Source organism: Hyaena hyaena, unplaced genomic scaffold (genome assembly GCF_003009895.1).
Source record: "Hyaena hyaena isolate Hyena2069 unplaced genomic scaffold, ASM300989v1 scaffold_183, whole genome shotgun sequence".
Lineage (NCBI taxonomy): Eukaryota > Metazoa > Chordata > Mammalia > Carnivora > Hyaenidae > Hyaena > Hyaena hyaena.
Window position 1 is genome coordinate 2692139 of NW_024080815.1, and position 16055 is coordinate 2708193.

Below are 16055 nucleotides of genomic sequence, written 5' to 3' on the forward strand. Positions count from 1 at the left end.
ATGTGCCTGAATGCAAGCATGGCTGCCCCAACCACAAGTTTATTCTCCAAATGGTTTCTCAGGGTCTGTTATGAACCAGTGGAACAGAGATGTCATACAGACTTGGTCTCTGCCTTCATGTTGCTCATAGTGGAACATATATAATCAAGACACTGTATTTTTTTTCTTTTTTTAAATTTATTTATTATTTTTTTCTTACAAATAGTTTATTGTCAAGTTGGTTTCCATATAACATCCAGTGCTCATCCCCACAAGTGCCCTCCTCCATGCCCATCTCCCCCTCCCCCCCACATCCATCAGTCCTCAGTTTGTTTCTCAGCATTCAAGAGTCTCTCATGGTTTGCCTCTCTCCCTTTCCCCCACCATTTCCCCCCTTCTTCTCCCCCATGGTCCTCAGTTGAGTTCTTCCTAATCCTCCTATACGTGCAAACATATGATATTTGTCCTTCTCTGCCTGACTTATTTCGCTCAGCATAACACCCTCAAGGTCCATCCATGTTGCTACACATGGCCAGATTTCCTTCTTTCTCATTGCCATGTAGTATTCCATGGTATAGATAAACCACATCTTCTTGATCCATTTGTCCGTTGATAGACACTTAGGCTCTTTCCATGTTTTAGCTATTGTTGAGAGTGTTGTTATGAACATTGGGGTACATGTGCTCCTATGCATCAGCACTCCTGGATCCCTTGGGTAAGTTCCTAGCAGTGCTATTGCTGGGTCATAGGGGAGTTCTATTGTTAGTTTCCTGAGGAACCTCCACACTGTTTTCCAGAGGGGCTGCACCAGTTTACATTCTCACCAACAGTGTAGGAGGGTGCCCGTTTCTCCACATCCTCGCCAGCATCTAGAGTTCTCTGATTTGCTCATTTTAGCCACTCTGACTGGCGTGAGGTGGTATCTCAGTGTGGTTTTGATTTGTATTTCCCTGATGAGGAGGGATGCTGAGCATCGTTTCATGCAAGACACTGTATTTTAAGGCTCTTCACAGAAGTGTTAAGGGGCGCCTGGGTGGCTCAGTCGGTTAAGCGTCTGACTTCAGCTCAGGTCATGATCTCACGGTTCGTGGGTTCGAGCCCCACATCGGGCTCTGTGCTGACAGCTAGCTCAGAGCCTGGAGCCTGCTTCAGATTCTGTGTCTCCGTCTCTCTTTGACCCTCCCCTGCTCACGCTGTCTCTCTCTCTCTCAGAAATAAACATTAAAAAAAAAAAAAAGAAGTGTTAAGGAAACTGAGGCAAGAAGGGGACCAATTCTCTCTGGGGAGGGGATAAGATGGATAGAAATTCCAAAAGAAAAAGTATTTAAGTTGTGCCTCAAAGAGTTGGACAGACAGACAAGAGGAAGAAAAAGCATCCTAGGTGGAATAAACAACATGCTGGTGATGCAGGAACCATAGCAGAGCAACTGAATGTTCTGATGTGTATATTAGGGTCAGGGCTCTTTCAAATGCTAGAAACCTAACTCAAACTCTCTTACACCAAAAATACATACATAATACACTCATTCATACATACATACATACAAATAAATAAAAGCCAGGTCTTGTGGTTTCTAGAGTACTGAATCCAGGTGCTCAAGCTGGGTCATTAGTAATTGGTTTATCCTATCTCTCAAGTTTCATGTATTTGCTTTTTTTTTTTTTTTTTCCGCGAATGTCTACCAGCATTTTTAGGCTATGTCTCATCAGTGGAAATACAGTGGCTTTTCCTGTATACTCAACAATTACAAAACTTGCCTCTTCTTGGCCTCCCATGGCCTTCCCTGAGCCAATCACTATGGAGATTGAACTCATTGACTAGCCAAGGCTGGGGTGGGGGGGGTGGAGAATAGAGTTTAGCTTCTTCCTAAGTAACATAACTGATACTCAGAGAAGTATCATCCAATGCAAACTGAGGAGCTACAACCAGAAGAAGGGGGAAGGGGGAAGGGAGGCTGGAGAGGCACAATGAGAGCTGTTCATCACCAAGGGGGAGAGCAGGGGGCTTAGGAGAAGTATGTGGGATGGGCAAAAGTGCTGGGCCAAGTTTGGCCTTTGCACATGACAAGGGACCATGAGGAATCCTGATGTGGTAAGACAGGAGAACTGTAAGGTCAGTTATGGCTCTTAGGGAAGTCATTCTGATAGGCAGTAGAAGATGGGATGAAGGGGATAGCCTGAAGGTAAAGGACTTAGGAAGTTGCTGTTGTAATTGTGCAGGTAAGATCTAAGAAACAAGAATGGAGAGGAGGCACAATTTCCAAGAGATATTTATGAGGTAAATGATGATCAGGACTTGATGATCAATGGATGGGACATGAAGAGACTGAAGAGGGAGAGTTGAGTGACTCCCATGTTTCTGAGCAGCTGGGTAAAGCAGTGTCATTCACCCAGAGAAGGGCTGTTGGAGAAGAGGCATTTTTGGAGAAGGATGGAGGTAGACAGTGTGAGTAGAGGAAAGAAGGGAGGGAAGGTGACCATGATCTTTGGAGTGCTTCCTTTATCCACACATCTTAATCTCACTAGTTGTTGAAGAAATAGACCTGAAAGAAAAACACACTAGGGAAACAGCATGGAGGTAGAACTCATGATGGCTTTCCCTAATGGCAGAGTTTAGGACAGTTCTGGAAACCTAGGTGGAACCTGGGACCATTTGTTACAGAGGACTTGCCACAAGCACAGGCTACAGGCAGCCCTATCTGTCTAAGGCAGCCGTATCTGTCTTCCTGGCCTCGCACTGGGCCAACATTTTGCTGGCTGTCCACTCTGGGTAGGTTCCCTGGGCTGAGGTATTAGGGGGCCCAAGGATTCCATGGCTCTTGCCTCACGTTCACCCTCCCATTGTAGATCCTGCAGGACACGTTATTGACCTGGTACATGACCAGCTGCCAGATATCAGCATCTCAGAGGAGGATAAGAAGAAAAACCTGGCGCTGCTGGAAGAAGCCAAGTTAGTGAGTGAACGATTCCTGACCCGCCGCGGGAGGAAGTCCAAGAGCGGCCCCGGAGACTCCCTGTCAGGTAGGATGCCCAGGTGGCTGCTCTGAGCACCTCCAAGGTGGCGTGGGGGATAGGGAGGGCCAGGCCCCAGTTGTACTAGAAAGAAGCCCTGCTTCCAAGGGGTGGCCTTTGACTTGCCTGCCCCCAGACCTCTAGGCCCCAAGAGGACTGAGTCCTGTGGAGAGAATCTTGTGAGGAGAAGACATTCTTACTCTGTCTCAGAAGCTCTAAAATACTGATCCAACTTTAGCCCAGAAAACTCTGCTTTTCATTTTAGGCCTATTGTGTTTTTCTGTTTCACCAAGAAACATTAGCCCATATGATACCCATGAATTTAGCATGGGTTTCCCCTCCCTGAATCCTGTGTAGCGAGAAATCCCTGTGTGATGCCCATGTGCACAGGCTCCTGGACTACCCTGCTTGGATGGAGTCCTCTTGTGGTAGGAGCCTTTTCTGGCAGTCCAGAATCAGCCTCTGTCCCTGATGAAGCGATCCTAGTTCCCAGGAGTCAGAAATACCTGAAAGGATGTCTTTGTTTAGCTGAAGTTGTAAACCTTTACAAATGCTGGCCAGTTTGTGTCTGTCTCCACAGCTGTTTCCCTGAACCTCAGCCCCGGAGCTTCTCCCTCATCCTCTCAAAACAACTCGCTTACTGTTCCTACGCTGCCTGGTGAGGTCCAGAGCCCCTGACATCTCCTACCCTGGCTTCTCCCTTTGGGTGGCAGCTGGGCCCCTCCTGTGGACTGGGCAGGATGCTTCCTATCTTGCAGGCTTTCTAGTCAGGATCCCTGTTTGGTCTCCTCCACACAGGACTCGCAGCTAGGACTGGCTGGGCTGCCTCTGAGGAGGTGGATGTACTTTCTGTTGGGGGTCTGAGGTAGTGTGGGGAGACAGGCCTAGCCCAGGATGGTGCCACGTAGGTAAGGATGGAGGCAAGGCTGTGGGAAGGAGGCTACAACTGGTGCTTTCTCTGCTAAGAGAGGACTTGCAGAGAGATCACCTCCGAACTTATTTAGAAAGGCCTCTATTTGGGCCACTCTTTTCTTTTTTGCTTTCTTCCCTTTTGTTAGGCTGTGTATATGGCCATGCCCACAAACCAGCTGGGGAAGAGGCATGGTGCCAGGGAGAGCAGCATGCCCTTGTCAGAGCTGTGGGGCAGGCTCAGGTTCCAGCCAAGCAACCTGGGTTCAATTCCCAGTGATGGTACTTCCTGAATACGTGACCTTGCTTTCCCTCTGACTTGATTTCCGCATGTGGTTTTCGTGCTGATTAAATGAGGGCTCACCACAGAACCTGACATGTGGGAGATATTCAACAAATGGTGATGTTACTGGTAACCAGGCCTGAGGGAATTGGGGGAGGACATTCTGGAGAAGTAGATGTGTTTTTGCTAAAGGGTCAGCTAACAGTCTGGAGTGCTGGACATCACTCACCAGTGTCTGGACCATTTCAGGTTTGGATGCCTGCAGTGGCCCACAGTCTCCTTTGCCTGGAGCACCACCACAGGTAACAGGGACCCAGTCTGGGGTTTCAATGCCACCTGGTCTCTCTTCTTACTCCTTCACTCCTGTAAGGCCCTCCATGATGTATTGAGATGAGGGTACTGGGAGGAGGAGACATCTATACCACTGTTAGGGACTTCTTTGAGGGTATTTCAAGAGGAGATATGGTTTCTTCACATTGCTGTCTGACTTGTGTTTACTTTCTCCAACAGAAGGGGGATGAGGCAGAAGTCTCTTCACCTCATCTTAGCGAACCTGTAAGTGTGAGCTCTGCCCAATTTGCATGATTTGGGTGTGGAAGACACTGTTCTGAAAGCCTAGGCTGGCCCTGAGCAGCTTATGAGTGGGTGTACATGAGTGGAGGGTCAAGGCTGGGGAAACTAGAAGGTTCCTCCATCCTACAATGACTGGAAGTCTGAAGTGGAGGGGGGTAAGGAGATAGGATTCAGTGGGGGTCACCTCCATGGTGGTCCTGCCTATATCCCTGCACCCTTAATCAGGCCACTGACCAGAAACTAGGGGGAATACTAGGCCCAGCAGCAGTCAGGTAAGACTGCTGCTTTTGTCAGCTCTGATGAAAAGTGCAGTAAAGTTCCAGTGCCTAGTTGGGATTCTTCCTTGGGGCAGCTTAGAAAACCTTATCTTTGCTGATGAGCATTAGAAGGGTCCCACCCCTACTCAGAGCAAAGTGCTCAAGGTTGTGTTGAGGGCAGCATAAAATATAATATCATCTAGAACTGGAGCTGGAATAGAGTCCTCTGGGAGAGTTTCAGTACTCATACAAGATAGCCACACAAATACTCACAAGCAGGTTTCCCTTGGGAAATGAAATAAGAAAGATATCACTTTTGCAAGAATCACCTGGTCCAATGATCCTTAACCTCTTTCAGATCAACTTGCTGTGAAATTATTGAAAGATGTGGATTCTCTTCCCAGAAAAATGCAACACACAAACATAAACACACATATACATTTTCACTAATTCCAGAGGTTTCACAAATCTGATGAGAAACTGAGTCCCTAAGAGTTAAGGTCCTTGCCAGGAAGAATCAGGACTAGAAACTAGAGCAACTGAGTCAAGGCCAAAACTTGTGACTGCCCCCAATCTGCCCTCTATTCCACTGTCCTCCACAGATCCTAGCCCTTGGGAAGTTCTTGGCAAATTGTAAATGGCAGGTCCCCTTGTCCTATCTGTTTTACAGACCTCAGTCTTGTCTGTGGATCCCCTTTACTGGTTCAGATATGACAGAAGCCCTCCCCTAGCACTTAATGCACACACACACACACAAACACACAGGCCCCTTAGCAGGTCTGTGGAGGCAGAGACCCCATAGTGGAAGTGGCCACACTTCTTTCCTCTCCAGGCTGCCTCTAGAGTTCTAGCTGTACCTTGTCTCTTTCAGAATGTCTCCAAAGGGCTAGCTGACCGGAAGCAGAATGACCAGAGGAAAGTGTCTCAGGGCAAGCTGACTCCTCGTTCTTCCACAACTGAGAAGTCCAAAGAGATTGCAATTGAACAAAAGGAAAACTGTGATCCCCTCCTGTGCTCTGAGGCCACACACAAGGGCTCAGCTTCTGGCATAGGCAGTGGTGGGAAAATGGCCTTGAATAGCCCTCAGCCTGGTTCTGCTGAAAATGAGCTGGGAAAGGCGCTTCTGAAGACAGCCAGGGAGGGCAGCCCTCTGCCTAGAGGTCCAGCCCAGGGATCTGGAGGGGTGGTTCCCCTGACCCCCGAGGGAAAAGATACAGCTGGAGAGCCGACAGGGTCAAAGTTTGGCTCCAAAGCTGAGCTGTGGCCCCCTGCTTCCCGGCCGCCCCTACTGCGGGGGGTCTCCAGGGACAGTGGTCCTGAAGAACCTGGCCCCCGGCTGCAGAAAGTACTTGCCAAGCTGCCTCTGGCAGAGGAAGAGAAGCGTTTTTCAGGCAAAGCTGGCAGCAAGCTGGCCAAGGCACCTGGACTCAAAGATTTTCAGATACAAGTGCAGCCAGTGAGGATGCAGAAACTGACTAAGCTCCGAGAGGTGGGTTCCTGAGGGCCAGCTGGGAAGGGTGCACTACAGGTCCTTCCTGAGCTGCAGACCTCTGGGCTGAGCTAGACCTGGGGCAGGATAGTTCTGGCCTGGATTTGGGCCTTATAGGGCCCTAAGCTTCCCCACAAATCAGGACCACTGTGCAGCCTCTTCTTCATAAATGCCAGTTTCAGGGGCTTTTATCTCACTTACTAGGGTAAGGTCAGTGTGGGATATAGTTGCCACACAAAGCCGTATGAAGCCACATTTTAAGGAAGTTATACGGAGGGGCACATGGGCCCTCAGTACTGGGCTGTGTTTTCCCTTCCAGCCAGAGCTGGAAGCTCATAAACAGGAAGCCCTTGATGGAGCACCTTGTCATGCCTAGGACTGGGGTAGGCAAGGATGGAATAGCTTTTCCCTTTGTCAGGGCCCCCAGATTTCCTTCCTGATGCCTGTTAACAAAGGGCCTCAAATCCATCTTCAAGGATAATGATGGCCATGAGGGACTGCTCCCCCTGTGATGAATTTCTTCCAATGTCTGTGATGTCCTCAATGTTCACTGGCCATCAAACTAGGCACAGTAGTCTCTCATGGGGCTGTCAGCCAATGCAGGGGGATATTGGGAGTATCCAGCGACGTAGGGGACAGAGACAGGGTGTGGGAGCAAGAAAGGTTAACAGGACAAAGGAATCATTACCCAGTCCTCTCTTCCCCAGAGGGCCAACCCAGGCCACAGGTCAAGACAACTGGGACTCCATGGGGTGGGACTTAGCACCCTCATGGCCAGAACTGGACAAGGCTCTCCTGGCTCCCCTGCAGAATGGGTGTGAGATGGGGAAGGAAAAGAGGTATCTGATAGTGGTCAAGCACAAGAGAGGAGGTTTCTGTGCTAGCAGGGATATGTTGCAACGTGTTCTATTCAGAAACCTTCATTACTATTCAGAAACTTTCCATGATGTTCTGAATTAAGGGCTCCAGGGAGCTGCTAAGGAAACAGGTAAAGGGCCATGGCTAATTACTTTCATTTGGGCCATAAGCACCCTCTGCTGGCCCCTCCCCTTCCTTCTTTATGCAGGGTCAAGTAGCCCCTACTACACATGAGACTGAAAATGCCTTTATAAGCACAAGTAACAAGGGGTGAGGAGATCTGACAGACATTGGAAGCGCTGGTCTGGTACTGATTGATTTGGAGCAGGTGTGAGCCTTCCTGTACCATATACATGTGGTCAGCATCCCCATCTCTCCTGGGCTTTGACTGGTGAGGCCCCAGGCAGTATGGTGGAGCAGCAATTCCCAAGCCTCATTTGTCTGGAGAGTTTAACAAATCAAGGACACACTAACAGGCCACTGGGGAACTGGAATGCCCCCTGGAAGTGGGCATTCACTGCCCTAAACAGCAGGAGAAGCTCTAGCCAGCTCGAAGCACAGTCATGAGCTCAACAAAGATCATTTCCAGCAGACGCTTCATACACAGCCAGGGGACCATCTTGTCCCCAGAGTCCTGAGATCTGCTTCTGTTTGTTGTATAGCTCTCAGCCACAGTGTGGCTGGAGCTCATTTGCCCAGAAGCCCACAGGTTTATTTAAAAATCAGACCATGCCAAGGACAACTCTTAAGGAATGTGGTGCTAAGGTTTCAGGCACCTTTACGGGCTGGGACAGGAGCAGTCTTCCAGATGCCTTTCATATGTCACATGTCATGACTGTACCCACCTCTGAGGCTGCCCCTAGTACCTCCCATATGAGGCTGAGTAAACACAGGGCCAAAGACAGAACCGAGAGAAGAGTTCAGCCTGATGATATCATCAAAATGTTGTTTTCTTCTTTTCCTAAAAAGGAGCACATCCTGATAAGAAATCAGAACTTAGTGGGGCTCAAGCTTCCAGACCTTAGTGAAGCGGCTGAGCAGGAAAAAGGTAGGTGGGGTCGGGGCAGATGTTCTTCTCAAGCCAGTGCTGGATTCATTTTCGCCAGATTAAAGAAGGTGAATGTGTAAATACTAGACTTCCTGTCAGGGCCTTTGTCCCATTGGCAAGTGTGGGCCAAACACAAAGCAGGCCCTCAGTAAATATTTGCAGATAAATGAATGAATCAGATTGTTTCCTGCCCACTCAGAGAACCTCTAAACTTGTCTCCTTCCAACCAGACCCCTCTGAGCCTCGTTAGCACTTAGTAGGCCTGAAAGGGTGACCCAGGCCTGAACTTTTGACACTTCCTTTTCCTCTCACACCCAGGAAGCTACCCAAATAGAACAGTTCCTCTTTTCAAGACATCAGAGTCATCTCTTGCTTTCTAATTTGCTGTCGCCACAAAGTACAGACCCCAGCCCTTTCCTCCCTGGCCCTTCAAGTCCCCACCTATCCACCCTGCCAGACTGATTTTCAGAAAATAAGACTTTGGGTCCCCTGCCTCCCTCCCTTCCCCCATTCTCCTGGCTCACCTCTTCTATGGGTCATGCTACCTGTGGTCAGTCTCAGCACAGAAGCTTTCTGCCTAAGGCTTGTTGTGTAAGCATGTCCAGGGTGCCACCAACCATGTTGGAAGCCCTAATCTGAAATATAGTTAACTAACACCAACCTATTCAACATTAACAAGATTCTCAGAAGTAAAATATCCAACAATTTTTTTAAAGTACTAACTTAAAAAATTAGCCACTTGTAGAGGAAATTTCTGGAAGAATATTATATACTTTTCTACTTTTAATTTTTAATTTGCTTATTAAAGAAGATTCAAAACACTAGGAAAGTTTCTCTTAAAATTTCTCCCATAACCCCATAAATTCCGAAAAAAGCAATGTTTATTCTTTCCAGTATTTACCTGTATTTATAATTTTTTCACAATTGATTTGATTGTGTAGATATAATTTCCCGTTTCTACTTTTAATACTTATTTCATAACCAATTCCATACATTTTGACTTGTCCTTTTATTTATCATTTGATGAATATATCTTTTGTATTGATGTATCTATTGTTGGGTACTTCAGATGTTTACAGTTCCTTTAACTATGATTAACCACCCTACTTTAAACAACTTGGTACTTGTGTTTTCTTTCTTCCTTCCTTTAAGTTACTCTATTGGGATAAATTTTCAGGCTTGAGATTCATTGGGTCAAAGTATAGAAACATTTGCATTTACTAAATTGCTTCCAATGTAGAATGCTACCTGCAAAGACTGAGTGAGGACTCTTCCTCCTAAGAACTACCAGCACTGGACTTTGCTTTGCTTTTACTCCTTACGGGCCAGAATACAATAACAACCAGATAATCAATAAATGCCACTTTGCTATTACTTCAATTAATTTGCTAGCAAGCAAGTTCAAATTTAAGCATTTTAAATATTTATTTACTCTGTTTTTTTCTTATTGGGTAGATTAGCTTTTCATCTCTTTATCCAAGTGTCCATTTGGGCCTTAGGGTTTTTGTTGGTTTCTTTTTTGTTGGTAACATATGTAAACCCTATAGATATTAACCTTTCACTGACTATATTTTTTTCTTGTAAATGATTTCCAGTTTCATACCATTATGGTTGGAAAAAATGCTTGATATAATATCAGACTTCTTAAATTTATTGAGACTTGCCTTCTGCCCTAACATATGATCTATCCTGGAGAATGTTCCATGTGCTCTTGAGAAGAATATGTATTGTATCGCTTTTGCGTGGAATGTTCTGTGTATGTCTTTTAGGTCCAACTGGTCTAATGTGTCATATAAAGCCAATGTTTCCTTATTGATTTTTCTCTCTGGATAATCTATCTATGATGAAATAGGGGGCATTAAAGATCCTTACTATAATTGAAGTGCTGAAAATTTCTCCCTTTAGGTCTGTTAATATTTGTCTTATGTTAGGTGCATAAATATTCACAAATCTTATATCTTCTTTTGGATTTGTATTTTTCTCAATACTTTTTCATTCTATCATTTTTCATTTAACAGGTTTTGTTATTTCAGATTATAAAGGTCTTAAAATCATCTTTGTCTATCTTTTCCTTTGAGAAGTCTTCCATTATTTAAATCATTATAAGAAGATTACTTCTCCTTAATTGGGATAGCAAATCTATTTTCTTTTTTCTTTTTAATGTTTTATTTATTTCTGAGAGAGAGAGAGAGAGGCAGCATGAGCAGAGGAGGGTCAGAGAGAGAGGGAGACACAGAATCTGAAACAAGCTCCAGGCTCTGAGCTAGCTGTCAGCACAGAGCCTGATGCAGGGCTCAAACCCATGAATCGTGAGATCATGACCTGAGCTGAAGTCGGACGCTTAACCAACTAAGCCACCCAGGCACCCCAGAAAATCTATTTTCTAATAGTTTATAGTTTGATCTATTTTTTGCTAATACCTGTGAAATTTATTTTAAGATATTAGTTATTTAGAGATTTAAGATCTTGTTACCTCGATAATACTTTGATAATATGTATATTTCTTGCTATCTTGTGGCTTAGACAATCATATACTACATTCTTTATATATATATATCTCAAATACTAGTTCTGGGCCCTTGATTCTGTTTTATTCTGATCAATACTGTGCCATTTTACTTACTGCTGCCATATAATATGTTCTAGTATGTAGTGAGGTTACTTCTCTCTCATTGATCTTCTTTCTCAGAATATTCATTATGTCCTAGATATAAAGATTCAGTGCAAAATAATGCAAAGAACAACTGGACAAAAAGTCAGGAGACTTGAGTTAATGTCCCAGTTCAGGAACCAACTGACAGAGTCTTTAAATATGTTCTTCAACCTCCGTTCTCTCTTGGACTAGAGAGGACCTCAGAAGGCTCTTAACTTTAATCTAAGATTCAAGGATTACAAGTCTTTTCTAGTTTTGCCTCTTACCTACCTATTTCTCTAAGTGAAATTTATACCATTTTATACAACATTTTAATTGCGATTGCTCTAATGCTACACATTGGATTCAGAAGAACTATCCTAGTTTTGTTTGTTTTACAGTTTATAGAGTTTTAAATTACTTACTTTGAAAACATTTAGTTCTCACTCAAATATATGGTTTGTCCCTCTATTGAGAATTCCTTCCTTTTTCCTTTAAAAGACTTAACATTCTCTGTACAGGTCTCCCATTTTACTTATTGGGACACATTCTATGTGATGTATAATTTTACTTGTTTATGAAGAAGACTCTTTTTCATTAGATTTTCCTAGCTGATAATTAGTGGCATAAATGAATGCTTCTTGCTACTATACATGTTCCTTGTATATTAACAAATGGTAGAGGGATTCTACAGTGACTAACTAGCACTATTACTATAACCAGGGTAATTACTACATCCAAGGTACTAGCCTAGGCTAATATTTGATAGCATTTCACATAATGTTCACAGCAATCCTAAGAGGTAGGCTGTACTATTTAGACCCATTTTACAAATGAGGAAATTGAGGCCCAGGGAAGTTAAGTTTACTTGGTTGTTAATTGCTAAAGCCAGGATCAGAACCCAAATGTTACCAAGTCCAAAAGCTCTTGACCACTTTGCACAATGTGTTTTTCACATTCACAATCTGTTATTTTTCTTTCATGGAATTCACTGCTTGTCCTCGCTGTGTGTTTCTGCATGTATGTGTGTACTTCTCTTGTGTATCTGTCTATGTTTTATACTTTGGCGACATTCTCTAATATGATAATGGCGGTAAGGAGAACATTTGCCTTATTTCTGTTTTTAATTGAATTGTTTTTGTGTTTTTCTTTGAAGGATTGTGTTGTGTCTAATTCTTAAATAGATATATTATTTCAGTTTATTATTATTATATGACATTTTATATTACTAAATAGAAAAATATATAAAATGTAATAAAAGATAAAAATATATAAAATGTAAAAATACATTTCATATAGTATATTACTTTATATTTATATTTTTATTATTTTAAGGAAATACTCTTAGGTTTAAAGTTTCAATATTTCTGATAAATTTTATCAATTTGGTTTGGATATCTATTGAAAGAATCATGTTAATTATATCATTTAATATTATTAATAAATTTCCATATTTAGAAATAAACCTTTGTGGTCCTGGAATAAAACTCATCTGGCCATGTTGTATTTTCTTTTATGTATAATACCAAATTTTCTATAGAAGTATTTCCTTTAAAGTATTCTGCAACATTCCGGCATTAGTTAAGATAAAATCTAAGATGCTATGACATAGAGGCCCCAAAGTATGATAATCTATAGGATAGAGAAGATTGTCTCAGCCTTGGGTAATGATTCTAAGGCAAGCTGTCAGGTTAGCAGGCGGCTCTGCTCTACATAACTGTTCAGGGACCTTGGTTTTTTCTCTGTTGTCATTTTGCCATCCCCTGGGGTGTTATACATGATCAAAGCTGGATTGTGGGGAAATTTGTGTTCCAGTTTGTGGAAAGGAGAAAGAGTGGAAGGCCAGAGTGGGCCCGCCCCCTTTTTTCAATAATAGGGTGGGAGTTACACACATCATTTTAGCTCCCAATTCACTGGTGACGATGTGGTTGTGGCCATACCTAACATCAAGGGATTCTGGAGAACGTCATCACTAAGTGGCTGCTGGCCCAACTTCCAGACTGAACTCCATTCACACAGAAGCAGGACAGGCAGATTTGGGTGGATGAGCAGGTACCTTTGTCACATTGTGCTTTTTACATAACAATATACTTAGTTTGTTATTTAATGGAATTTTTTATTTTTTAACTGCTTTGTAATATTCTATGGTATGAGGAAATATATAGATTGTTTCAGCCATTTCATATTAATATTAGATTGTTTACACTCTCTATTGTAAACAATGTTATAACGAACATTCTTAGATGTATCTTTATAGAAATACATAAGTTTTGCCAAGGGATAATATCTTAGAAGTGGAATTTCTTGATCAAAAGGCATTTATATTTTAATATAATAAATGATATGATATAATATATATATTTCCAGGTTAACTTTAAAAAACTAAATCAATTTAGGGGCACCTGGGTGGCTTAGTCGGTTAAGCGTCCGACTTTCGCTTAGGTCATGATCTCGCGGTTCGTGGGTTCGAGCCCCACGTCGGGCTCTGTGCTGACTGCCAGCTCAGAGCCTGGAGCCAATTTCAGAGTCTGTGTCTCCCTCTCTCTCCTGACCCTCCCCTGCTCACGCTGTCTCTCTCTCTCCTAGAAATAAATTTAAAAATATTTAAAAAAAAAAACTAAATCAATTTAGATATCCACTACCTACAGTAACACCTCACTACTCACTCATTATCCACATCACTATCCAATACTAACAGGCAATGAGATGGATCTTAGAAGTAAAATTATCAGTTAAATAAATTTAACTCCTATAAACACCAAACTTTAAAAAGAAAATTACCCATACTAGGTGTTCAATAAACGTACCCTCCCTCCCAGTTTTCTCTCATTTCTAGGATCTGGGTGGTTAAGAGCTCAAGCTTCCACACTTACTAGTTTCATAGTGTTGGGCAATCTTCTTATTCTCTAGATGGCTCAGTTTGCTCATCTATAAAATAGGTATAATAATATTACCATAATACCTACTTCATGTGCTGGTATAATGTTTTTATGTGATATTGGTCTTCATTCCAGGAGAAACCTGGGATACATTTTAATTCCTATAATTCAGGTTGTGGAACTCTAGTGTGCTAGCTAAGTGCGATGTTGTTGTACTGTGTTTAATGTTGTAGAGAAGTCTGAGACTGCTAATTTCTAGTACCCCTCAATCTTCACCTCTCTCTGTAGATGGGCTTACTCTTTCTGTGAGGGTAGTTGGAGAAGCACTTCTTTATCCATATATATTTTTTCTCCTTTACATGGCATACTCTTTCAATCTGCAAATTCAGCTTTCCCCCCAACTGAGGGAATTTTTTCTTATATCTTTGAATATGTTCTTTTGTTTCATTCACTAGTTCAGAGACACCATAATCTGTAAATTTCTCACCAATATCTCAACTACAGGTCTACTATTTAATCTCTAAATACTTCATTCTTTCTTTCTTTGAATCCCCTGTGTTGATCTCAATCTCCCCCACCCTCCTACTAATTCAGTTTGAGGCCATATCTATTTAATTCTTTCATATTTCCAGCATATTGATTAGTTCTATATTTTTATAATTTTTCCTTAGTTCTGTTATTTTAATCTCCAATTTATTTCTTCAAATTGTAATCTTCCATCTTTGTGTGATCCTCTCATCTCACTTCTGATTTCCTATTTTCATTTTCTTCAGGTTCTAACTTCTGAGTCAAAGCATTTGTGGTATACATTTTCCACAAAACTGCATTTTTGATGTGTTTCTTAAATCTATGCTTCCATCCTGACATGTCTTCTTCCTACATGTTTTCTTTCTTCTTTCCTTTATACTTTCCTCTCTTCTTTCCTTCCCCTTTTGACTACAGCATTTGTGTATAGTTGCCATGCCATTTGTTTTCATTTTATTTCTTTTTGATATAAATATTTTCACCTGGATTTTTCTCTTTATCTAGATATATTGTGTAGGTCAATTTTCATTGACCCCTTCCTACTTTATTTGAGATCTCTGTTATCCCTGTTGTAACTGCTTTGTTACCACTTGGGTGGTAGGTAAAAGGGTAAGTTCAGATGGAGTTGTGGGTAGTGGTGTTCGTGGGAATGGTTTCTGCTCTTTTTCTATAACTTTGTTCATAGTTCAATGTGTGAGTTTATGACACCACTATTTGGGCATATCTTATTCTTTTGGGTGGGTAGTGGTAGGTTATGGATTATTATTGTAGAGACAATCTGCCCAGGTGTTTATTTTCCAGACTTGACTCAACTATTCCCAGCAGCCACTCTAACTCTTGTGCCAGATAGAGGAAGGGAAAAATAGACAAAATCCAAGGAATGTGGCCACTATGCTACTTCTCAGAAGTGGTGATCAGAGATGGAGGGCAGCTTCAACTGGGGCTTTCCATATGTCTCCTGCCCTCACTTTAGTGAATGGGTTTGTTTTATTTATTTTTTTCTTTTGTCTTACTTTCTGGTAAATCCCTCCACATTGTTTGAGATAATCAGCTCTGGTAGAATGCTGTGCAATCATTCTGCCTTTCCTCTCCCTTCCTACTCAGTAAGAAAAGCAAATAGCAGCACAGGCAGATTTTCTCTTGGTGGAGTATTGTTGCAGTGGTATGGAGATCCTTCCACTCTGAAGAAACTTTCAGACTCTCCTCTGGAGGCTGCCTACTCAGCCCCCTCAGTCCACTTCCCTTCTCATTCTGTGGTATTACACTCTCAGAATTTTTCCTCATACATCTTCCTCTCAGTAATGATTCTTTGAGGGAAGAAAAAAGGGCTATCAAGGGCGGGAGCTCTACATTTATTCCTAGTAAGTTTTGTTTGCTCAAACATTATTTTTAAGGATTATTATGTTTTCATATATTTGAGAGTTGGTGGTATATTTATAGTTGGGTGTTAAAATTTTTTGTTATTGTCACTTTTGTTGAGTTCAGTAGGAGGGTGGCTGGTTCTAGGATCCACCAGCTCTGGGATCACCCTTCAGACAGTCATCTTAGCAGGGCTCGAAGGCTTTGCTAGTTACTTTTTTTTGGTGGGGGAGGGGAGGCTCAACCTAGGTG

General features: G+C 42.7%; 1 protein-coding gene across 1 annotated transcript in view; it reads left to right on the forward strand.

Annotated features, from left to right (window-relative positions):
• Window positions 1-16055, forward strand: part of IRAG1 (inositol 1,4,5-triphosphate receptor associated 1) — a 79293-nt gene that overhangs the window by 19164 nt on the left and 44074 nt on the right. Inside the window, exons 4-9 of the mRNA XM_039240876.1 lie at window positions 2827-3000; window positions 3572-3649; window positions 4433-4485; window positions 4694-4738; window positions 5885-6502; window positions 8330-8408. Of these exons, the coding sequence (XP_039096807.1) occupies window positions 2827-3000; window positions 3572-3649; window positions 4433-4485; window positions 4694-4738; window positions 5885-6502; window positions 8330-8408 (1047 nt within the window). The remainder of the gene's footprint in view (window positions 1-2826; window positions 3001-3571; window positions 3650-4432; window positions 4486-4693; window positions 4739-5884; window positions 6503-8329; window positions 8409-16055) is intronic.